This window comes from Chiloscyllium plagiosum, chromosome 10 (genome assembly GCF_004010195.1).
Source record: "Chiloscyllium plagiosum isolate BGI_BamShark_2017 chromosome 10, ASM401019v2, whole genome shotgun sequence".
In the NCBI taxonomy this organism is placed as follows: Eukaryota; Metazoa; Chordata; class Chondrichthyes; order Orectolobiformes; family Hemiscylliidae; genus Chiloscyllium; species Chiloscyllium plagiosum.
The window spans coordinates 89,644,835-89,668,837 of NC_057719.1; the positions used below are offsets into that span (position 1 = coordinate 89,644,835).

Sequence of the window (24,003 nt, forward strand, 5' to 3'; positions counted from 1 at the left end):
GGGGGCGGGGTTAGGCGTGGAGATCGGCGTGGGGGTGGAGACACATGCGGCGTTGTGGGCCTGTAGTTCAGTGACGTCACTGGGGGGCGGAAGTGGCTGCGGCGACCGCAGAGACAGAGTTATTCCCCATAGCCGCGGAGGTCGCGAATCTGCCGGCGACTGTCTTCATGGCGATCGCGGAGGCGGTTGTCTGGGCGGCGATTGCGGAGGCGGTTGTTTGGGCGACGATCGCGGAGGCTGCGAGGTCGGTGGGGGCGGAGGTGACGTCATCGTCGGCGGCGGCGGCAGGTATTGCCGCGGGCAATGTAGCGGCCGCGTGTGTAATGGCGCCAGACTGATTTCGGAGGCCGATGGAAGATTCTGGAACAGTTGAGGAACCCAGAGTGTGGGGGTAAGTACATGAAAGTTTTTGGTACTTACTGTCTTTGATTTCCGATATGGCCAGGAAGAACTGTTTGTTTAGTTTATGGATCCTTCTGTGGATGAAGAACAGTTGAGGTCCTTTGCAGGTCTGTGAGAGTGTTGTACTGAGCTGGGGTAGGTCGAGTTGCAGGGAATGTAGGTAGCGGCGCATGGCTGCAAGCGTGGAGCGGAGGATCCGGAGGGAGGTCTGTTGCTGGAGGCTTCGGATTTGTTGTAGGTACTGGTTGTCCTGCTCCATCAGGATGAACTCAGGGCTCTCAGCTTCGTTCTGGAAAAATGGCCTGAACTGTCCCCATCCACAACCACCATCTTCCTCCACCTGGCTGAGCCCATAATCACTTTAACCAGCTTCTCCCACTTTAACTCCTCCCACCTTCTTCAGATCAAAGGGGTGGCATTCAGCATGGGCCCCTATTATGCTGGTCTTTTTGTGGAACATTTCTTCTTCCCGTCCTACTCCAACCCCCACCCACAACTCTTTTTCTGGAATACTAATGTCAACATCGATGCTGCCTGCCTCTCTCTTCCAGAATTAGAAAGGTCTACTAAGTTCATTTCCAATTTCCACACCATGCTCACCTTCACCTGGTCCATCTCCGCCTCCTCCTTTCTCTTCCTTGACGTCTGTTTCCATTTCCAGAGATAGACTGGCCACCAATATCCATGACAAACCCACCAGACCCATATCCTCACACCCTGCTTCCTGAAAAGACACTATTCCATTCTTCCATTTCCTCCGCCTCCATTTCACCTGTTCTGATGATACTACAAAGGGGCCTCCAAAATGTCTACCTTTTTTCTCAACCAAGGATTCCCCACCACTGTGGTTGACAGACATCTCTTGCATTTCGGCCCTCATACCCTCTCTCCCTTCCCACAACGATAGGATCCCTCTCATCCTCACAGAACATATAACAGTACAGCACAGCACAGGCCCTTTGGAACGCAATGTTATGCCAACCATTTATCCTACTCTAAGATCAAACTACTCTGCGTACCCTACATTTTACTATCATCTACACACCTATCCAAGAGTCACTGAAATGTCCCTAATGTATCTGACTCTACTACCACTGCTGGCAGTGTATTCCACCCACCCATCACTCTGTGTAAAGAACCTAGCTCTGACATCTCCCCTAAATCTTCCTTCAATCAATGTAAACGCATGCCCCCTTGTGATAGTAATTTCCAGTCTCTGGCTATCCACTCTACGTTTCATCATCTTGTACACCTCTATCAGGTTACCTCTCATCCTTCTTTGCAAGTAGGCGGCCTGTCAGAGAACGTTTCAGAGAACACCTCTGGGACACCCGGACCAACCAACCTAACCACCCCGTGGCTCAACACTTCAACTCCCCCTCCCACTCCACCAAGGACATGCAGGTCCTTGGACTCCTCCATCGCCAGACCAAAGCAACACGACGGCTGTAGGAAGAGCGCCTCATCTTCCGCCTAGGAACCCCTCCAACCACAAGGGATGAACTCAGATTTCTCCAGTTTCCTCATTTCCCCTCCCCTCACCTTGTCTCACTCAAATCCCTCGAACTCAGCACCGCCTTCCTAACCTGCAATCTTCTTCCTGACCTCTCCGCCCCCACCCCCACTCTGGCCTATCACCCTCACCTTGACCTCCTTCCACCTATCGCATTTCCAACGCCCCTCCTCCAAGTCCCTCCTCCCTACCTTTTATCTTAGCCTACTGGACACACTTTCCTCATTCCTGAAGGGCTCATGCCCGAAATATCAATTCTCCTGTTCCTTGGATGCTGCCTGACCTGCTGTGCTTTTCCAGCAACACATTTTCAGCTCTGATCTCCAGCATCTGCAGTCCTCACTTTCTCCTTTACAAAGTTGCAGCATTATCTAACAATTCTTAACTCAATCCCCGTGCACACCATATACATTCTGGGTGGCAACTTTGAACAATTTAAGGACATGGACCCTTAGATCCCTCTGTTCCTCCACTCTGCCAAGAAGAGTGGAGGAACTTTAACCCTGTATTCTGCATTCAGCATTCAAATCAACCTTCCAAAATGAATGACTTCACATTTTTCCAGGTTGAACTCCATCTGCCACTTATCAGACCAACTCTGCACCCTGTCAATGTCTGTTGCAACCTACAACACCCCTCCACACTATCCACAACTTCACCAACCTCACTTGCACAGCACCTTCCTATGCAATCTTAGAAGTGTAACATCTGCCAATTTATTTCATTCCTCCCCACTATCCAGCCTCACCTTCCAGGTGAAGCAGTTTACCTGCACTTCACTCAATCTAGTCTACTTTATACATTGCTAACGATATGGTATCCTGTACACTGGGAGAGAAAAAGTGCAGGCTTTACAGAAACACCTACATTCTGTTTGCAAAAATGACCGAGCTTCTGGTTGGTCCTGGCCAACATCTGTCTCTAACTTGCTGCAGTGCTCCAGTGAAGCTCAGCACAAACTGGAAGAAAAAGACCCATTTTCAACTTTGGATCCCATGCGTCCTTCTGGACACAGCATTGAGTTCAATTATTTTACAGCCTGAACAACATCCCCCATGTCCTTACCCCAACCCGCACACAACAGACGCTATCATCACATGGACTGCTATCACAAACAACCCCATTTTCAGCTACTACAGGTCCCCATTAGGAGCTACTACAGGTCCCCATTCTCCCAGGCTGAACTTAACTCACTGACCCTTACTTTTACTACCTGCTTAAAATTAGCCATGGATTTCGAGTACCTTCTATCCGATAATGTTATCGCATCTTTACAGATCTCATACAAACTTTTCTTTCAAAACAAAAACTACAGGTCTAACAACCTTAGCTTTAGCATCCTCTTCCAACTTCTTCAATCGCTTTTCCTCCATTTCCGTTTTCCTAATTGATTCCCAAGTAAGAGGGTTACAGTTATTGTGTCCAGGTAACAGCCTAAAGTATCTGTCCTTTTTGCGATCATAGTAAAATCCAGGCAACTCTGGGGGAAGAAACAAGGTAAAATCCCGATTACTTAATCGCATGGACTATTCCACTTTGACATACAAACCTGCTTTTTTAATATTTCCAATCTCCACTGTGGTGAGGCCCTGAAAAGAAAGTTTGTTGGTCTCAAGGGGATCATTGAAGAAATGGAAAATTGAGACTATTAACAAACCCTGTTACAAAGATTAAGGACCTTCTGTTTTGCAAATAAAGCACAAAGTACAAAAGGAAATTAAGTTATGTTATGAATCACTGATAAATTCATGGCTAGACATCACATCCAGCTCTGGACACTACAGTTTAGGAAGACTGTCCAGGACAGAGTGAATTTACTCGAATGGAATAAGGGTGAGGGGTTTGGTTAAGTAGAAAGCCTGGAGAAGCAGAGGTCATTTTTTGGTGATTCCAAGTCACTGTCTGTGTGAAGTATGTACATTCTCCGTGTCTGCGTGCATTTCCTCCGGATGCTCAGATTTCCTCGCAGTCTGGCAATACTAAATTGCCCATAATGTTCAGGGATGTGGAAGCTAGGTGGATTAGCAATGGGAAATCCAGGGTTGGATGAGGGGCTGGATGGGATGCTGTTTGGAGACTTGGTGCAAACTTGATGGGATGAATGGCCTGCTTCCACAAAGTAGGGATTCAATGACTCGCCTTAGAAGCTTAGAGCCTGTGATCAGCTGATCATTCTGGCTTTTCAGCTTCACTCTGTGTGTGACCGGTTAAAAAAAACTTGCCCAAACTGAACAACCTGGAATTATCTTACCATTCTCTTTGTATAAAAATTCTGTGCCTGTGTGCTTCCCTCACTGCACTTAATGAAGAAGCAGCACTCCGAAAGCGTGTGAATTCAAATAAACCTGTTGGACTATAACCTGGTATCGGGTGACTTCTGACATTGTCTACCCCAGATCAACACTGGCATCTCATTGTAAAATTGAGGTATTAGTCACTCCACCATTGCTTGTCATTCCTTCAATTACAAAGGACTGAAGCTCTGAAACTCCCTCTCCAATTAAATCCTCCTTCTCTCTATTTCACTTCTATCTTTTAGACAATCTTTAAAATCTTTGACCAAGAGGTTTGATCATCTAACCAAATATCTCGTGGTTGTCACATTTTTCATAGAAACATAGAAAATAGGAACAGAAGCACGTCATGCGGGCTTCGAGCCTGCTTCGCCATTTCAATATGATCATGGCTGATCATCCAACTCAGTACCTGGTTCCTGCTTTCTCTCCATACCCCTTGAACTGTATCTAACTCTTTCTTGAATGAATTCAATGCTTTGGCCTCAACTGCTTTTTGTAGTAGACAATTCAGGTTCACTCAGTCGGAGTGAAGAAGCTTCTCATCTCAGTCTGAGAAAGCGTAACCTGTATCATCATTAGAGTGACTCCTGGTTCTGAAAATGGCAGTATTGGGAACATTCTTCCTGCATTCAAGCAGAGAAGGAAAACAGGAGATTCCAAAATCATGAGCGGTTTTAATAAAATAAATAAGAAGAAATTGTTTTCGAGGACAAAAGGGTCAGTAACCAAAGGCTTTATGACTACTGGCAAAAGTACCAGGAGACGGTGGGGAGGGGGGTGGAGCTGATGTGTTCTGGAATGTATTGTCAGAAGGATGCTGGAAACAAATTCTGTTCTAATTCATTTCCATTATTAAAAAATGTATGTAGCAGCTATTCAGAATTCTGCCATTTGCATTTCCTTTTGACCCATTTTCCTTATCACATTAGCATTCCTTTGAGCTTTGCATCACGATATTGCTTATCCTCCAACTTATCACAGACTTTCCCCACGTGCTCTTGCTAGTCTCCATGGTCATTTCTAATCTGTGCTTCATCTGGTCACAGGTCTGGATCATTACCTGTTTCTTTCTCCATAGACACTGCAGCAATTAGTTTTATTTTAGGTTTCTAGCATCTGCAGTAATTTTCTCCAATGCTCTGTATTCACTATTCTATACAGTGATTGATGCAGGTTCAGTCACATTTTTTTCCAAATGGGATTGAATAAATACTTGATGTATGAAAAAAAAAGTTAAGAGCAAAGTAGAAATTAAATATTGCTCCAAAAACATTGTACAATTATATCAAGGGAAAGAATAAGGGAAAGATAACCAGGAAAAGAGTATGGTTTATTAGGGACCAAAGAAAAATCTGCATGTAAAAATGGGGAATGTTGGTAGAACGTTAAATGAGCAGGTCACATCTAGCTTTACTTTGAAGAAGGGAGATAAAAGTTCAGGATTCAAGAAATAATTCATGAAGTTCTTGAGCTGATTGATACAAGATGTGAGAAGATAGTAAGGGCTTTGGCAAATTTATAAAAGTGGACAAATCCCCAAGTCCAGATGAGTTGCATCCCAGGCTGAAAGACGAGGAAGGAAATAACTGGGGCTCTGACCCAAATCTTTAAATTGTCTGTGGTCACAGGGGAGGTGCCAGAGGACAGTTAATGTTGTACCACCCTTCTTATAAAGGTGGAACAGATAGATCAGAGATCAGAAGCAGTAGGTAAACTGCTGGCTAAAATGGTGAAGGAGAAAATTAACCTCCATTTAGAGGGGAAAGATTTGATCGGGAATAGTCAGTATGGCTTTGTCAGAGGCAGGTTCTGCCCAACGAACTTGGTGGAATGTTTCAAGGAGGTGACCAAGTGTTTAGATGAGGGTAGGGCTGTTAAGGTAGATTATATGGATTTCACCAAATCTTCCTCAAGATCTCCATATGGGAAACTGAAAATGAAGTTCGTGGGATCCAGGGTAACTTAGCAAGTTAAATCCAAAATTGGCTTAATTACAGGAAGCAGAGTTTGGTGGTAGAAGGCTGTTTGTGAGACTGAGGCTGGTGTGAGGAAGGTGGTGTTAGATTACAGGAGGAAATAGATAGATTGGTCAGATGGGATTTAATCCTGATAAATGGGGGACGTGCTTTGGAAGGTGGAACAAGGTAAGGGAATACACAATGAATGGCATAAAACTAGGAAGCTCAGAGGAAGAGGGATTTCGGAGTGCTTCTTCACTGATGACTGAAAAAAGCAGGGCAAGTTAACAAGTAGTTAAGAAGGTGTACAGATGCTTACATTTATCAGTTAGGGAATCGATTAGACGAGCAGGTAGATTATGTTATAGGATTTTGGTTATAACACAGTTGGAGTACTGTGCACAGTTCTAGTCTGCGTAATACCAGAAGGATGTGATTGTACTGGAGGACATTCACCATGATGACAGCTGGAACGCAGCATTTCAGCTAAAAAGAAAGACTGGATAAGCTTGAGTTATTTTCTTTGCAGAAGAGAAGGTTGAAGGGGGAAAAGTGACAGACAGGTATCAAGTTTTGAGGGGGAGGACAGGATAGATAGAATCTACCACAGGCCCACAGATAACCTCACAATGCTGAATTTCTCTAGCTTCCACCCTAAAAAATTAAAGAAGCCACCCCTATGGACCCAAGCCTGGTCTGTACACAGGATCTGCTCAGATGATGAGGGATGTGACAGACACCTAAACATGCTGAAAGACAGTTCATAAGAACGGCCCACAATGCTCAATTCATCAAGCACCAGTTCCAACATGTCACAGTGAGAAAATGCAACGACATCATCAGAAGACAGACACAGGATACAAGCCCTTCGTCATCCAGTACATCCCCGGAGCAGAGAAACTATGCCATATTCTTTATAGCCTTCCACGTCATCGAAGACAAGCATCTCGCCAAGGTCATCCCTACACCTCCACTTCTTACCTTAAACAGACCATCATTCACAGCAAACTACCCAGCCTTCAGGACATCGACCACAACACCAGACTACCCTGTCACGGCAACCTCTGTAAGACATGCCAGATCGTCAACATGAATACAACCATAACACGAAGTGACACTGTCAACCACGTAAACAGCAGATACTCATGTGACTGGACCTATGCTGTCTACCTTGCATGCTGTAGGCAAGCATGCCGCGAGGCACAGTATACTGGCAAGACCATGCAGATATAATGACAACAGATGAATCGACACCGCACAACAATCGCCAGATAGGATTGTTCCCTCCCTCCAGGGAAGGCTCCAGTGGTCAAGGTCATTCAGCCTCTGATTTTCAGGTAAGCATCCCCCAAGGTGTCCTTCGAGGTACATGGAACAACATGGAATCGCCAAACAGAAACTGATAGCCAAGTTCCATATCCATGAAGACGGCCTCAATTGTGATCTTTGGTTCTTGTCGTGCTACATATGACCCCCCCACCATACTGTTCTGTATCTGTAAAATCTTCCTTACCATTTTGTTTTAACATCATCACCTTCATAACTTGTTATGAACTAGACCTTAATTTGTTTGTACAGTTTTGGATGACTTGCTATTTTGGTTAAACCCTTCGCATGTGACTCTTATACCTATCATGTTATTCCAATCATTTGGTTCATTTCTAGAACCAGCAGGATTTTAATTTTTTTTGCAATATCTCTCTGCCTCAATTAGTGGGATTATAGGTCATCCCTTCATCTACTATTCAGCTCTTGATTAATTACACCATCTGGCACTCTCCATCACCTGAAGAGATCTTTTATTTGGCCTGTCAACTCACCACTCACACCATTTGTATGATCTTTTAATCTCCCTGACTATAAATTCTGTGCCTGAGTGCTTCGCATCACTTCACATGACAAAGGGGCAGCTTGTGATTTCAAATAAACCTGTTGGATTATGGTTTGGTATCATGTGACTTCTGATCCCGTCCACCCCAGTTTAACACCAACACCTCCACATGACAGTGAATAGAAAGCAGCTGTTCCCCTTACTCGAAGGATCAATAACAAGGGGGCATAATTTTCAAGTGAATATGAGGAGGTTTAGTGGGGAATTGAGGAAAAGAGTTTTCATCCAGAAGATGATAAGGTCTGGAATGCACCAACTGGAAGGTAGTTGAGGAGAGAAACTTCACAATCTTAAAAAAAGTACCTGGATGAGCACATTAAGTATCAAAACATTCAAGCTATAGGTCTCGTGGGACAAGCATGAGTAGTAGTGTACTTTTGGCTATTCAGACTGGATGGGCTGAAGGGCATCTTCTGAACTGTATGATTCTACAATTGGTAAAACAAGATGAGAAGGTGAAGCTTTTTGACTTGCACCCATCAGAACTGGGGATATGAGAGATTTGCAATAAAAGACACTACTCTGTATAACATGAGAAGTTACTGATTTGTTGGGAGATCATTGGCATGAAGATACAGCAAAAACAAGTATTAACCTTCATTCACAGACCAGGCAAGTACACTTTGATTGGTTACCATCAGGATACAGCAGGTTTTCACTGTTTCCATTGTCCCCGTTTTTTGAAAAAGGTGCAATGTGTATGCAAAATTAATTTTGCCTACATTAACCAGACTCCTGAGTGTGTATATATGTAGATTCTAAAACATGTAAAGGTCACTGTGGACTCAGCTGATGATTTTAAATAAGTTTTCTGTGGAACTCTTAGCATAGTCTGGATTATTTAACAAATAGTTTCTAATTGGAAATTGCACAATCACATCTCAAAGTGGACATACAGAAGCTTGCAAGTATGGGCTTAGCTTCAACTTCTAGTTCCTAGGAAGCGGAAGGGTGATTCAGTAAGTTTGCTGATGACACAAAGTTTGGTGGAGTGATGGATAGTGTGGAGGGCTGTTGTAGGTTGCAATGGCATATTGACAGGATGCAGAACTGGGCTGATAAGTGGCAGATGGAGTTCAACCTGGAAAAGTGTGAAGTCATTCACTTTGGAAAATCGATTTGAATGCAGAATGCAGGGATAAAGGCAGGATTCTTGGCAGTGTGGAGGAACAGGGGGATTTTGGGATCCATGTCCATAGCTCCCTCAAAGTTGCCACCCATGTTGATAGGGTTGTTAAGAAGCTGTATGGTGTGTTGGCCTTCATTAGCAAGGGATTGAGTTTAAGAGCCACGATGTTATGATGCAGCTCTATACAGCCCTAGTTAGACCACACTTGGAATATGGTGTTCAGTTCTTGTCGCCTCATTATAGGAAGGATGTGGAAGCTTTAGAGAGGGTGCAAAGGCGATTTACCAGGAAGCTGTTTGGACTGGAGGGCATGTCTTATGAAGAAAGGTTGAGGTAGCTCGGGCTTTTCTCATTGGAGCAAAGAAGAATGACAGGTGACTTGATAAAGGTGTACAAGATATTGAGAGGCATAGATAGAGTGGATAGCCAGAGACTTTTTCCCCTGACTGAAATGTCAGGGGGCACAGTTTTAAGGTAATTGGAGGAAGGTTTACAGGCAATGTCAGAGGTAGGTTCTTTACTCAGAGGGTGGTGGCTACGTTGAATGCACCGTCAGTGGTGGCAGTAGAGTCAGATACATTAGAGACATTTAAGCAACTCTTGGATAGGTACAGGAAAAATTGTACAATGAAGGGTATGCAGGTCTGTCTGATCTTAGAGTAGGATAAAAGGTTGGCATTACATCAAAGGCCGAAGCGCCTGTACTGTGTTGTACTGTTCTACATTCTACGTTTAGCAAACATGTGGAACTAAACGCCAGCACATGATGCTAGGTCACCCATATTACAACAGTGTCACTGCTTATAAGCTATTTTGAATTATCCTTTGCTGTGAAGGGCACCATCTCATGCAAGACTTTTATTTAAAGTAAGGAAGTTTCTAGAATACATTCATGCACTGCATAATATATTACATTACTACCTGGATCTTGGAAATTATTCAGCAATTCAGAATGCCAGTTTAGAAAGCATAACCAAAAGAAAGGAATGAAATATCAGAATAGAATAGAATAGAATCCCTAAAGTGTGGAAACACACCCTTCAGCCAACAAGTCCATACTGGCCCCCTGAGGAGTAACCCACCCAGACCCATTCCCCTACCTATTACGCTACATTTACACCTGACTAATGCACCTAACCTACACATCCCTGAACACTAAGGGCAATTTAGCATGGCCAATTCACCTAACCTGCACATCTTTGGATTGTGGGAGGAAACCGGAGCACCTGGAGGAAACCCACACAGTAATGGTGAAAATGTGCAAACTCCACAACTGTCGCCTGAGGCTGGAATCGAACCCGGTCCCTGGCGCTGTGAGGCAGCAGTGCTCACTACTGAGCCACCATGCAGTCAAATATCAGTCAGAGGTTGTGCCTGGAGGATGTAAATTTTGTAAATTAGGTTCCTATTTGTAAATGCACACTTTCAACAAGCATCCCAAATTTGTTTTCTTCCCCTACCACCAACTTGCCCCACAGTTATTTACAACCTATCGATAATTTCTCTCCATAAAATAACCCCAGTGTTTCCTGTGGTACAGTTCTACCTCTGGACCAGAAGGTCTACAATCAAATCCCAACTATTTGAACAGGTTAATTAGAAATTATTTTACATAATGCTGTGCCAAACCTCAACACAGCAGCAGAATGCCAACAATTCACTTGAATCCATCCAAGGCTTTCCTCAAGCCAGTTGTATCCAGAGAAGAGTTGTCCTCTATAAATAAGAAAACATCCCAAGCTTGATTTGTTCTGCTCTAAGTGCAGCAATTATGGAGTGACAGTGGGTCTGAATATAAGGGTTTGCGGTTCATGTGTTTTACAATATAACTGTTAGTATTTTCTAGGAGAAAGTGAGTGAGGACTGCAGATGCTGGAGATCAGAGCTGAAAAAGTGTTGCTGGAAAAGCGCAGGTCAGGCAGCATCCAAGGAGCAGGAGAATCGATGTTTCGGGCATGAGCCCTTCTTCTTCTTTCCTGAAGAAGGTCTCATGCCCGAAACGTCGATTCTCCTGCTCCTTGGATGCTGCCTGACCTGCTGCACTTTTCCAGCAACATATTTTCAGCAAGTGTTAGTATTTGGAATGTAACTCTTAGGTTGTAGAGTTTAATGTAGATAAATGCATGCATCAAGTTAAGAAATTAATAAGCAACTCTGGGAGTGAATCAATTCTAGAAAGCTTGCAGTTTGATTTACTTAAATAATTAGAGTCACGTTAATTTGGAGATTAACAGTGGAAAGGTAATGGAAACTCAAAACAGAAGTCATAATATCTGCATAACATCTTATTTCATTAAGGACAGTTCAAGAGCCAGTTTTGTTTTGGGAGTTTTGAAAGTGCAAGGAATGCCTGGTAGAGGTCATTTGTAATGAAAAATAATTGGTTTCATTACTGATCTCTATGCAGGCTGATTTGAAATGTTCCATAACCTATGAAGCAATGATCAAGCTAAATCAATAATCCTGTATGCCAGTCTTGTAAATTCAAAGTTAAAAGGAGCAAAGTCACAAAGTGAAATCATTTGTGAACCTCACCTGCCCTCGGGTTAATAATGACAACGTCGTCAGACTTGCAGAGATAAGTCACGTGAACCACCATCTACAAAGTTCCCCCTTTCCCCTCTCCAAGTCACTCATCATCCCAACTTGGAAACATATCGCTGTTCCTCCACTGTTGCTGGGTCATAATTCTGGAATTCCCTCCCTAACGGCATTGTGGGTCAACCTACAGCAAGTGGACAACAGCGTTTCAAGAAGGTAGCTCACCAACACCTTCTCAAGGACAACTAGGTACAGACAATAATAGCCAACGATGCCCACGTGAAGAAGATTTTTTGAGATGTACAAAATTATGAGGTACATAGGTCAGATTGAAATTAATTTTTGCCCTTAGGTTAGTTACCATAAGGCACAGATTTAAGCTTAGGGACAGGAGGTTTAAGAGGATTTAAAGAGAAATCCTTTTACCAGAGGGTGATGGTATCTGGAACTCAATGCCTGAAAGGACGTAGAGGCAGGAGCCATCATAATATTAAAGAACTTTTTAGATGAACACTTAAAACTTCATAGAATGGGATTAGTGTAGACAGATGCTTAATGACTGGCACTGACATAATGGGCTGAAGGGCCTCTTTCCACACTGTGATACCTAATGTCTCTGACCAGACTTCAGGTCATCTATCCCAACATTATTCCAAGTGGTTCAGTGACAATTCTTTTCTTTATAATGCTCTTCCTGTATATTGCAATTATACAAAGCAATTTATGTATAAGGCGCGGGTGTGGACTGCCAGGGTCCTGTTCAAGGTACAATTCTCAAAGTATTGTGAAATTAGCCCTTACTCCTTCCTGTGTATTATGTCAAAGTACTTTCCAATTTTAGTTAATCAAGGAGACATAGCAAATGAGATTTCCCCATGGGGCCAGAAAATGGATGTCCTGTTTCAGCAGATCCTTCTATCACTATGCCAAGGGCATTATTCACAGGTTGTACACTGGAACACATTACTGGCTACTCCTTTTCAGTTATCTAAACATTCAGTACTTTAGCTCTTTTTTCTCACTCATGTGTATCTTATATCGCTTGTGAAGTGGGAGATGGCACAGGGTAGAGTGACACCAGGCACACAGACACACAAGATGGCCACTGAGAATACACATGAGTCGCGTACACTGCCTGCCGAAGTATCTGGGTCCAGCTAACATCTTTGATAGAAATGCTAACAGCTTGATATGGACTCAATACAAAGTGCTAATAGCTAGCACTGCAGTAATCGTCTTTCTTAGGAAGAGCAATTAGCACCCATTTCTACAGTAATGGACTTCTGCACAGATACTGAAATTGACAATGTCTGTGCTGAAACTGAATGACCAGGCTGAAATTAACAAGGGCTGTGCTGGAACTGAATGACTGCACTGAAACGATCAACGATTCTGCAATGTTTACAATAAACAAACTCTGTTACAAAGACAATAACCTCTTCACTGACCTATTATATTACAAAATGTATGAAAGTATCTTGACATGGGCTCCAGGTTAAGAGAAGACTCACAGCTGACCACTGTGCTGTTGGTGTCTCTCTCCCCAGAGCTCCGGTATTTCCCTGTGCAATAAACTCTGTTGTTGAACCCCGATTCTGACTCCGAGACTGGTGATTTTCCCCACAACCCTTGGCACAGTGTTTTTCTTTTAATATAACAAATGATGTTTAATAATCAGGATTATCTAAAGTGATCTGAAGTAATGCCCCAGACCTAATGGAATGAGAGAACAGGTAATGGATAAATTAATAAAGAGTCAACTGGATTTAAATTAGTTGTATAAATGAGAGCTAGTTGTCAGTGTGGTGAGAGTTTTCTAGACATGGCTAACTGAAACAAAGATCTCAAATATAGGTCCGGATCTGGACTCAGTTTGAATACTGTTTTCTTTTGCAGTGTAATAAAGCACAATGTTGCCAAACATGGAAATACTCACCTGGCACATCAGTCGACACGGAGGCACTGCTTGTTGATTCAGTTGCTGAACTATTCTGTTCACTTAAACCACTTACAGATGCATGAGGATCAGATCTCTGGTTCCTAAACAAATTATAACAAATTTAGGAAATTAAATATTAAGAGACATGTCTTTACAGAATTATTTCAAAAATCTGCAAACTGCAACTACATTAACATATTAAACAAATGCTTAAACTGAAAATAGACAACAGTCTCTACAAATAGCCTTCCTTCAAGAAAATACTAACTTGATAGGTTAAAGAATAGCTATATCATAAGTTTCCTAATCCAAAAATATTTGGATACTTGGATTTAGGCACTTTAGAGCCTCATTTATAAGTTTTTTTTTAATAAGTTAATTAGATTAGATTACTTACAGTATGGAAACAGGCCCTTCGGCCCAACAAGTCCACACCGACCCGCAACCCACCCAGACCCATTCCCCTACATTTATTACCTAACACTATGGGCAATTTAGCATGGCCAATTCACCTAACCTGCACATCTTTGGACTGTCGGAGGAAACCGGAGCACCCGGAGGAAACCCACGCAGACACGGGGAGAACGTGCAAACTCCACACAGTCAGTTGCCTGAGGCGGGAATTGAACCCGGGTCTCTGGCGCTGTGAGGCAGTAGTGCTAACCACTGTGCCACCATGCCGCCCACACATTAATGACTAAAACTTTTTTATTAGCAGTAGGTAATGTTTCAAAATCAACATTTCAAGTTTGATGGGCAACTGAAAAACAGGAGGAGGAAATAGAGTTCTTTCCCAACATACACTTCAGGCAGCAGCACTGAAGTAGAGCATCCAAGAACATGGTGTGTGGTTCGGCTGTAAGAGTACCTCAGGCAGACCCATTCGGTTTTTTTTCCCCATAACCTGGAATTCTTTTCTCTGTAGGTAATCATCCAATTCCCTATCATATTCACAACTGACTCTGCCTCCATTGCACTGTTGCACAGTGCATTCCGATACCTAAATGGGCTGGGGAACTAGGTTCATTTGAAATAAGAGCTGGATACATACTGAAGGGGAAACAAAAAAAGAGGGCTATAGCAAAACAAAACTGGGACTAATTGTCCTGTTCTTCCACAGAGCAGGGCATCCTGAAGGCGGAGGTTGGGAAGACAGAAGTTGTGGTATATATTGGTACCAACATTACAGGAAAAGCAAGGGATGAGGCCTTGCAACAAGAGTTCAGAAAGCTAGACAGCAGACTGAAGAACAGGACCTCAAAGGTGTAATCTCAGGATTACTGCTGGTGCCACAGGCTAGCAAGCTAAGAAAGAGGAGAATAGAGTAGATGAATGCGTGATTCAAGAATTGGTGCAGGAGGGAGGGTTTTAGATTCCTGGACCACTGGGACCTTTTCTGGGAAAGTTCGACCTCTACAAGCACGGTGGTCTGCATCTGAACTAGAATGGGACCAACATCCTTGTAGGAGGTTTGCTAGTGGGAGGAATTTAAACTCATTTAGTGAAGCAGAAGTCATGGTGCATTTGTTCAAGAGAAAAAGAGCTTAAATGGAGTTCAATATGTATCTCTAGGGAAAAAGTAAATTGAGAGCAGATATGAAGACAATTCACTGAAGGGTGTAAAAACAATAACAGGATAAGTTCAGGGCATTCTGCTATTACACGATGGTTCATTCCTCTGCAATCTTGCGCTACAGAAAGCTGCTATAGAAAATTGCTGCATCTGTTCAACAGAAAGTTCACATCATCCAAACAACATTCAAATTCGCCAATCACATTATAGTCAATTTGCTTTGACAAAACACGCGTTATACTAGGGGAACACATATGTTAGGGATATTCAACTATCCAAATATTAAATTGGAATAATCATTGTATGAAGAGTCAAGAGGAGGTGGATTTCTTGGAAATACACAGGTCAGTATTTTATATCAACATGCAGATGGTTCTTCAAGAGATGGAATAACGCTGGACTTAGTTTTAGGGAATGAAGCTGACAGGGGGTCAAAGTGACAATGGATCAGCATTTCCATGACACAATGCATTTTGAGTTTTGCTGTGGAAAAAATGAAAAATGGGGCTCCAAGAGGAGGATTTTGGATTGGTTTAAGGTAGACCGTATTAAAATAAGGCAGGATGTGGCCAAATCTAGGAAGGAGGTGATGGCCTAGTAGTATTATTGCCAGACTATTAATCCATAACCTTAGTAGGCTCTGGGGACCATGACAGATGGTGGAATTTGAATTCAATTTTAAAAATACCTGGAATTAAGAATCTACTGATGACCATGAATTCATTGTCGATTGTCAGGATTACTGCTGGTGCCACAGGCTAGCAATGTCCTTCATCCTCAACTGGTCTGGTCTACGTATAACTCCAAACCCACAACAATGTGATTGGTTTTCACTTGCCATCTGAGATGGCTTAGTAAGCTAGTTATACCAATTGCTAGAAAGTCTCACAGAACTGAAACCAGATAGATCACCTGGCATCGACCTCGGCATCAGAAAAGACAACGACAGAAACAGTCCTGCAAAGATATCCTTACTAATGTCAAAATTGGGAGAGATGTGTCACAGACTAGTCAAGCAATAGCCTGACATTGTCTGAAAGGCATGATTCTGTGAGAATGAATATGTCCCAGACACCACCATCCTTGGATGTGTCCTATCCCACTGGCAGGTCAGACCCAGAGGTGGTAGCACAGTGGTAAACAGTCAGGAGGGACTTGGCTCAGGAGTGTTCCAACATACATTCTGGACCTCATGAAGTCTCATGGCTTCAGGTTAAACATGGACTTGGAAAGGTCTACTCTAGCAACTCAAGACTGGGCATACATGAGGCACTGTGGGCCAACAGTAGCAGAACTGTAGTCCAGCACAATCTGCATCCTCATGGCCCAGCATATCCCCACTCAACCATTATCTTCAAGCCAGTAGATTAACCCTTGTTTAATGGAGAATGCAGGAGGGCACAGAAGAATGGAACAAAACAGCACAGGACCAGGTCCTTAGGCCTGCCAATCTTATGCTGACATATTTTGCCCTTCCATACTAAAACTCTTGCCTACATGATCTATATCCCTCTATTCCTTCCTATTCATGTACTTGTCCAGGTGTTATTTGAATGCTGCTATAGTGTCTGCTTCCACCACCTCCTCTTTCCAGGTATTCACCATCCTTGTGTGAAAAAAATGTCTTGCATATCTCTTTTAAACTTCGTCCCGCCCTTGCACCTTGAATTTGTGTCCCCTAGTAATTGACCCCTCCACCCTGGGAAAACGCCTCATACGTTCCACTCTATGCCATTCAAAATCTTATAAACTTCTATCAGGTTGCCCATCAACTTCCTGCAATCCAGTGAAAACAAACCCAGTCTATACAACCTTTCTTCATAGTTACAATCCCCCATACTAGGCAACATCCTAGTAAACCTTTTCTGTACCCTCTCCAAAGAATTCACATCCTTCTGGTAGTGTGGTGACCAGAATTGTATACAAGTATGGCCTAACTAAAGTTCTATAAAGCTTCAGCATAACTTGCCGAACCTTATACTCAATGTCAGAGGCCTTTTTTACTACCTTATCGCTGCCATCTTCAGTGTTCTGTTGCCCTGCTTACCCAGATCTCCCTGCATATCAATACTAAGGGTTCTTCTTTTCACTGTATAATTCCCACTTGTACTTGACCTTCCAAAAACGGATCACCTTACACTTGTCTGAATTAAATTCCAAGTGCCAGTTTTCTGCCCATGCCTCGAACTGATCTATTTCCTGTTGTACCCTCTGGCAAATTTCCTCACTATCTGCAACCCTACCGATCTTTGTATCATCCGCAAACTTACAAATTAGACCAGCTAGTTTTTCTCCAAATCATTTACATAGTTCACTTACAGCAGAGGTCTCAGCACTGACCCCAGTGCAACATCACTCGTCATAATGCTCCATTCCAAAAAGCATCTTTCCACTGCAACCCTCTGTTTCCTATGGAGCAGCTACCAGGCATACCTGAAGATGAGGTGTCAACCTGGTGAAGCTGCCAAACAGCACCACTTACATGCCAAGTGATAAAGCGATCCCACAACCAGCAGATGAGATCTAAGCTCTGCAGTCCTGTCATGAATGGTGGTGGACAATTAAACAACTCACTGGAGGAGGTGACTCCTCAAATATCCCCAACGTTAATATGAAACAGCCACGCACATCATTGCAAAAGATAAGGCTTTGCAGTAATCTTCAACCAGAAGTGCCACGCGGACTATCCATCTTGACCGCCTTCAGGTGGTCCACGGCATTATAGATACAGTCGGTTCTGTTATAATGCGGTAGTTCCATCCTCATGCAATCACGTGTTATAAGAAAATAGTGTAATAGCAGCACCATTAAAGTTAAGGGGGTGGGAGAATGGAATCACATGATAACCAATACACGCTTTAAAAGTCTGTGCTTTAGAAACAATGTCCCCCAATAGCAAATTCACATTAAAGAAACTGCCTTATAACAGAATGGCCTGTACCAGGCTTTAGCCAATTCGATTCACTCATGTGGTACCAAGGAATGGTTGAGAAATTGATACTGCAAAGACTACAGGCCCTGATACCATTCCAGCAATAATATTGAAGGCTTGTGCTCCAGAAATTGCTGCTCCCCTAACCAAGCTATTCCAGCACAGTCGTAAAACTGGCATCTATCCGGCAAAGTGGAAAATTGTCCAGATATGTCCTGCACATAAAAGCAGGACAAATCCAACCAAGCTAATTATTGCCCCATCAGTCTACTCTCTATCATCAAGGAGGAGAAAGTGAGGACTGCAGATGCTGGAGATCAGAGCTGGAGGAAAGCGGTGCTGAGTTCGAGGGATTTGACTGAGACAACGTGGGGGGAGGGGAAATGACGAAACTGGAGAAATCTGAGTTCATCCCTTGTGGTTGGAGGATTCCCAGGCAGAAGATGAAGCGCTCTTCCTCCAACCGTCGTGTTGCCATGGTCTGGCGATGGAGGGGTCCAAGGACCTGCATGTCCTTGGTGGAGTGGGAGGGGGAGTTAAAGTGTTGGGCTACGGGGTGGTTGGGTTGGTTGGTCCGGGTGTCCCAGAGGTGTTCTCTGAAACATTCCGCAAGTAGGCGGCCTGTCTCCCCAATATAGAGGAGGCCACATCCGGTGCAGCGGATGCAATAGATGATGTGTGTGGAGGTGCAGGTGAATCTGTGGCGGATATGGAAGTTTCCTTTGGGGCCAAAGGATGCAATAGATGATATGTGTGAACTCCACCTATCGCAATTCCAACGCCCCTCCCCCAAGTCCCTCCTCCCTACCTTTTATCTTAACCTGCTGGACACACTTTCCTCATTCCTGAAGAAGGGCTTATGCCCGAAACGTCGATTCTCCTGTTTTTTGGATGCTGCCTGACCTGCTGCGCTTTTCCAGCAACACATTTTCAGCTCTCTATCATCAACACATGCTCAGCAGATTGCTCACTGATGCCCAATTTGGGTTTCACCAGAGCCACTCAATTTCTGATCTCATTACAGCCTAGGTTCAAACATGGATAAATGAGCTGACATGAGATAAGAGTGACAGCCCTTAACATCACGGCTGCATTTGACAGTGTAGCAGCAAGGAGCCCCAGAAAAACTCAAATCAATGCGTGCTAATGTGTTGCAAACTGTCCGGTAGTCAAACCTGGAACATAGGGAGATGCTTGTTAGAAATCAGTCATTTGAGCTCCAAGACATCTCTGCAGGAGCTCCTCAGGGTAGTGTTGTTGGGCCAATCATCTTCATTAATAGTCACTGGGTAGTTTATAGTTAGGGGGGGACAGATAAGAGGTTCTGTGGGAATGAGAGAGACTCATGGTTGGTATGTTGACTCCCAGGTGCCATGGTCAGTGAAGTCTCAGATTGTGTTTTCAGGATCATTAAGTGGGAGGAGGAGTAGCCCTAAGTCTTGGTCTCCATGGGCACTAACGACATAGGTAGGAAAAGGGATAGGGATGTAAAGCAGAAAGTCAAGGAGCTAGGGTGGAAGCTTAGAGCTAGAACAAACAGCTCTGTGGTTTGTTAACTGTGCCAACGAGGCAAGGAATAAGGAGAAAGAGCAGTTGAATACGTGGCTACAGAGATGGTGCAGGAGGGAGGGATTCAGATACCTGCTCATTCTGGGGTAGGGGGGACCTCTACAGACCAGTGGGGTACCAATATCCTTGGTGGGGATGGGGGGGGGGACCTTCACTATAGCTCCAGTATTCAGGAAGCTGAGAGTGGTGAAGTTTTAAGGTTGCAAGGATGTACCAACAGACAGGACAGTGGTTTGAAGTGTGTCTACTTCAATGCCAGGTGCATCGGAATAAGGTGGTTGAACTTGCAGTATGGTTTGGTACCTGGGACTTCGATGTTGTAGCCATTTCAGAGACATGGATAGAGAAGGGACTGAAATAGCTGTTGCAGGTTCTGGGGTTTAGATGTTTCAGTAAGAACAGAGAAGGTGGTAGAAGAGAAGGAGGTGTGGCATTGTTAGTCAAAGACAATATTACGGTGGCAGAAGGGACGTTTGATGAGGACTCATCTACTGAGGTAGCATGAGCTGAGGTTAAAGACAGGAAAGGAGAAGTCACCCTGTTGGGAGTTTTCTATAGGACTCCAAATAGTTCCAGAGATGTAGAGGAAAGGATAGCAAAGATGATTCTGGATAGGAATGAGAGTAACAGGGTAGTTGTTATGGGGATCTTTAATTTTCCAAATATTGACTGGAAATACTGTGGTTTGAGTACTTTAGATGGGTCAGTTTTTGTCCAATGTGTGCAGGAGGGTTTCCTGACACAGTATGTAGACAGGCCAAGAAGGGGTGAGGCCACATTGGGTTTGGTACTGGATAATGACCCAGGTCAGGTGTTAGATTTGGAAGTAGGTGAGCACTTTGGTGATAGCAACCAGAATTCAGTTATGTTTACTTTAGTGATGGAAAGGGAGAGGTATATACCGCAAGACAAGAGTTATAGCTGGGGAAAGGCAACTATGATGCAATTAGGCATAGAATGGGGAAAGAGATTGCAATTAAAACGTGGAGATTGTACAAGGAACAGCTACTGCGTGTCCTTGATAAATATATATCTGTCAGGCAAGGGTGAAGTGGTCGAGCAAGGGAACCATGGTTTACTAAAGACGTTGCATATTTTGTCAAGAGGAAGAAGGAGGCTTATGTTAGGATGAGACACGAAGGCTCAGTTAGGGCACTTGAGAGTTGCAAGTTAGCCAGGGAGGACCTAAAGAGAGAGCTAAGAAGAGCCAGGAGGGGACATGAGAAGTCGTTGGCAGGTAGGATCAAGGAAAACCTTAAAGCTTTCTCTAGATATGTCAGGAATAAAACAATGACTGGAGTAAGATTAGGGCCTGTCAAGTACAGTAGTGGGAGGTCATGCATGGAGTCTGAGGAAATAGGAGAGGCGCTAACTGAATACTTTTCATCAGTATTCACACTGAAAAAAGACAATGCTGTCGAGGAGAATACTGAGATACAGGCTTTTAGATTAGACAAGATTGAGGTTTATAATGAGGAGGTGTTAGCAATTCTGGAAATTCCCCTGGGCCGGATGGAATTCATCCTAGGATTCTCTGGGAAGCCAGAGAGGAGATTGCACAAACTTTGGCTTTGATCTTAATGTCATCATTGTCTACAGGAGTAGTGCCAGAAGACTGGATGATAGCAAATGACCCCTTGTTCAAGAAGGGGAGTAGAGACAACCGTGGTAATTATAGACTAGTGAGCCTTACTTCACTGGTGGGTAAAGTGTTGGGATTTATAATCATGTAGAGAGGAATAAGTTGATTAGGGATAGTCAACATGGTTTTGCGAAGGGTAGATTGTGCCTCGCAAACCTTATTGATCTCTTTGAGAAGGTGACCAAACAGATGGATGAGGTTAAAGTGGTTGATGTGGCGTACAGAGGAACCTAGATTATCTGGCATTTGATTATCCGAATATCAAATTATCGGCAAGATCATAAGGTCCCGATGCTTGGCTAAACTACGTTATCCAGAATCGATTAACCAAACAAAATATTCCCCACCCGTGTCTTTTGGATAATCAAGGTTCCTCTGTATATGGATTTCAGTAAAAGTGTTTGATAAGATTCCCCAAGGTAGTCTATTGCACAAAATACGGAGTCATGGGATTGAAGTTGATTCAGCTGTTTGGATCAGAAATTGGCTAGCTCAAAGAAGAGAAAGGGTGGTGGTCGATGGGGAAATCATCCTGGAGTTCAAGTGCTGCAAGGATCTGTTTTGGGACTAGTGCTGTTTGTCATTTTTATAAATGATCTGGATGAGGCGTAGAAGGATGGGTTAGTAAATTTGCAGATGACATGAAGGTCGGTGGAATTGTGGACAGTGCTGAAGGATGTTGCAGGTTACAAAAGGACATAGATAAGCTGTAGAGATGGGCTGACGGGTGGCAAATGGAGTTTAATGTGGAAAAGTGTGAGGTGATTCACTTTGGAAGGAGTAACAGGAATACAGAGTACTGGGCTAATGCAAAGATTCTTGGCAGTGTGGATGAGCAGAGAGATCTCGGTGTCCATGTGCATAGATCCCTGAAAGTTGCCACCCAGGTTGATAGGGCTGTTAAGAAGGTGTACAGTGTGTTAGCTTTTATTGGTAGGTGGATTGAGTTTCAAAGCCATGAAGTCATGTTGGAGTTGTACAACATTGTACAACTCCGGTGCAGCTGCACTTAGGGGTACTGCATACAGTTCTGGTCTCTACGTTACAGCAAGGACATGGAAGCATTGGAAAGGATGCAGAGGAGATCTACCAGAATGTTGCCTGGTATGGAGGGAAGGTCTTATGAGGAAAGGCTGAGAGACTTTGAGGCTGTTTTCGTTAGAGAGAAGGTTAAGAGTTGACTTTATAGAGACATACAAGATGATCAGAAGATTAGAGAGACTGGACAGCGACAGCCTTTTTCCTCAGATGGCTAGCACGACAGACATAGCTTTAAATTGAGCGGTAATAGATATAGGACAGATGTCAGAGGTAGGTTCTTTACTCAGAGAAGAGTAAGGGGTGTGGAAAACTCTGCCTGCAACTATAGTAGACTCACCAACTTTAAGAGCATTTAAATGGTTATTGGATAAACATATGGATGATAATGGAATGGTGTAGGATAGATGAACATCAGATTGGTTTCACAGATCGGCACATCATCGAGGGCCAAAGGGCTGAACTGTGCCGTAATATTCTATGTTTTTTCCTCAATGGCCTTCTTTCCGTCTTAACATTAGAAGTGGGAATGTTTGCTAATGATTGCACAATGTCAAGCACCATTCGCGACTCCTCAGATATTAAAGCAGTCCATTCTTCAAATGCAACATCTGGACAATATCCAGGCCTGGGCTGACAAATAGTAAGCAACATTTGCACCACAGCAATGCCAGGCTATGACCATCACCAATAAGAAACAAACAAACAAACAAACAAACAATCTAACTACTGCCCCTTGACATTCAATAGTGTTACCATGACTGAATTTCCCACTATCAACATCCCGGGGGTTATCATTGACCAGAACTGGATTCACAACATAAACACAGTAGTGAAAAGAGCAGGTCAGAGACAAGGAATACTACAGCAAGTAACTCATCTTCTGACTCCCCAAAGCCTGTCCACCATCTACAAAGCACAAGTCACGAGTGTGATGGAATATTCTCCACTTGAGTGGATGAGTGCAGCTCCGATATCACTCAAGAAGCTTGACACCATCCAAGATTAAACAGCCATATTTGATTGGCACACACCCATAAGCATTCTCTCCCTCCACCACTGACACGCAGTTTCAGCACTGTGTACTAAGATGCACTCAGAAATTCACTGAAGATCCTCCAACAGCACCTTCCAAACCCACGACCACTCCCAGCTAGAAGGACAAGGGTAGAAGATACATGGGAACATCATCTTCAAGTACTCCTTCAAGACAATGACATTCCTGACTTGGAAATATATCGCCACACTTTCACTGTCGTTGAGTCAAAAATCCTGGAATTCCTAGCCTAAATGGCATTGTCAACTACCACACAGCAGGTAACTGCAGCGATTCAAGAAGGAAGCTCATCACCACCTTCTCACGGGCATCTAAGGACGGGTAATAAATGCTGGCCAACCAGCAATGTCTGCATTCCACAAATGATTAAAACAACGTGATTTAAGATAAGCTACTTCAGAATACATCTACAGCAGAACAGCGGAGGGTGCTTAAAAAGGTACAGGGAGTCGGGGACACAGCCCAACATGCTCCCTTTATGATAAAATGTAGGAGCAACAAAACCCAGAGAACCCTGGGTTT

General features: G+C 43.6%; 1 protein-coding gene across 1 annotated transcript in view; it reads right to left on the minus strand.

Annotated features, from left to right (window-relative positions):
* The window catches only part of LOC122554028 (DDB1- and CUL4-associated factor 4-like), a 105,106-nt gene that overhangs the window by 64,104 nt on the left and 16,999 nt on the right, over window positions 1-24,003 (minus strand). Inside the window, exons 3-4 of the mRNA XM_043698515.1 lie at window positions 13,668-13,771; window positions 3,241-3,395 (exon numbers count right to left, since the gene is read on the minus strand). Of these exons, the coding sequence (XP_043554450.1) occupies window positions 3,241-3,395; window positions 13,668-13,771 (259 nt within the window). The remainder of the gene's footprint in view (window positions 1-3,240; window positions 3,396-13,667; window positions 13,772-24,003) is intronic.